The sequence below is a fragment of the Penaeus monodon genome, chromosome 11, assembly GCF_015228065.2.
Source record: "Penaeus monodon isolate SGIC_2016 chromosome 11, NSTDA_Pmon_1, whole genome shotgun sequence".
Taxonomy (NCBI): Eukaryota; Metazoa; Arthropoda; class Malacostraca; order Decapoda; family Penaeidae; genus Penaeus; species Penaeus monodon.
The window spans coordinates 26,804,865-26,805,670 of NC_051396.1; the positions used below are offsets into that span (position 1 = coordinate 26,804,865).

Here is an 806-nt window from a genome sequence, read left to right on the forward strand (position 1 = left end):
AATTATACATCTATATTACTTATAACTTACATTTACATTTATATTTACTTTTATCTTTACTTTTACCTTTACTTTTATCTTTCTCCCTCTCGCTCTCCCTCTCTCCCTCTCCCTCTCATTTTCTACCTGTTCCAATCAGTTACATCCGCCGCCTACCCCAGTCCACGCAACAGCTCTTACGGCCCTCACTTATTCGCCAGGGACTACCCCGAGCGCAGCCCTGTGATCCCAAAGACATTTCCAAAGGAATTCCCGAGTGCATATAGCCAGGCAGACAGACAGGAAGAAATATGTTGTCAGCTGATAGGTCCATGTATATTCTTTGAACCCTGGTCTTAACCTCCCCCCCCCCTTCCCACCCTGCCGCCTGCCTTTCCCGTCACCGGCTTTAATCTTGGGTAACGCGCATTTTTTGTCATCTTTCCCCACTCACCCGCGTTACGGCTCTTCACCACCCCTTTCTTTTCTTTTTCTTTTCCCATTTTCCTACCCTTTCCCACCTCCTTATAACAACCTCAACCTCTCTTCTTTCTTCCCCTATCCTTCTTCTCCTTCTCCCTCCTTCTTTTCTTCTTCTTTTCCTTCGTCTTCTTTTCTTCTCTTTCTTCTTCTTTCCTTCTTCTCCTTCTCCTTCTCCTCCTCCCCCTTTCTCCCATCCCCTCCCCCCTTTATACCCTCCTCCCCTTCCCTCTCTGCCCATCCTTCCTCCCTCATCCCCCATCCCCTCCACCCCGCCCCCATCCCCACCATCCCCTCCACCTCGCCCCCATCCCCTCCACCCCGCCCCCAGCCCCCAGCCCCTCCAC

At 50.9% G+C, this 806-nt stretch overlaps 1 protein-coding gene across 1 annotated transcript in view; it reads left to right on the forward strand.

The window, feature by feature from the left end:
• LOC119578521 (ribosome-binding protein 1-like) overlaps positions 1–339 on the forward strand; it is a 14,847-nt gene extending 14,508 nt beyond the window's left edge. The window contains exon 3 of the mRNA XM_037926090.1: positions 201–339. Within this exon, the coding sequence (XP_037782018.1) occupies positions 201–339 (139 nt within the window). The remainder of the gene's footprint in view (positions 1–200) is intronic.
• The last annotated feature ends 467 nt before the right edge of the window (positions 340–806 follow it).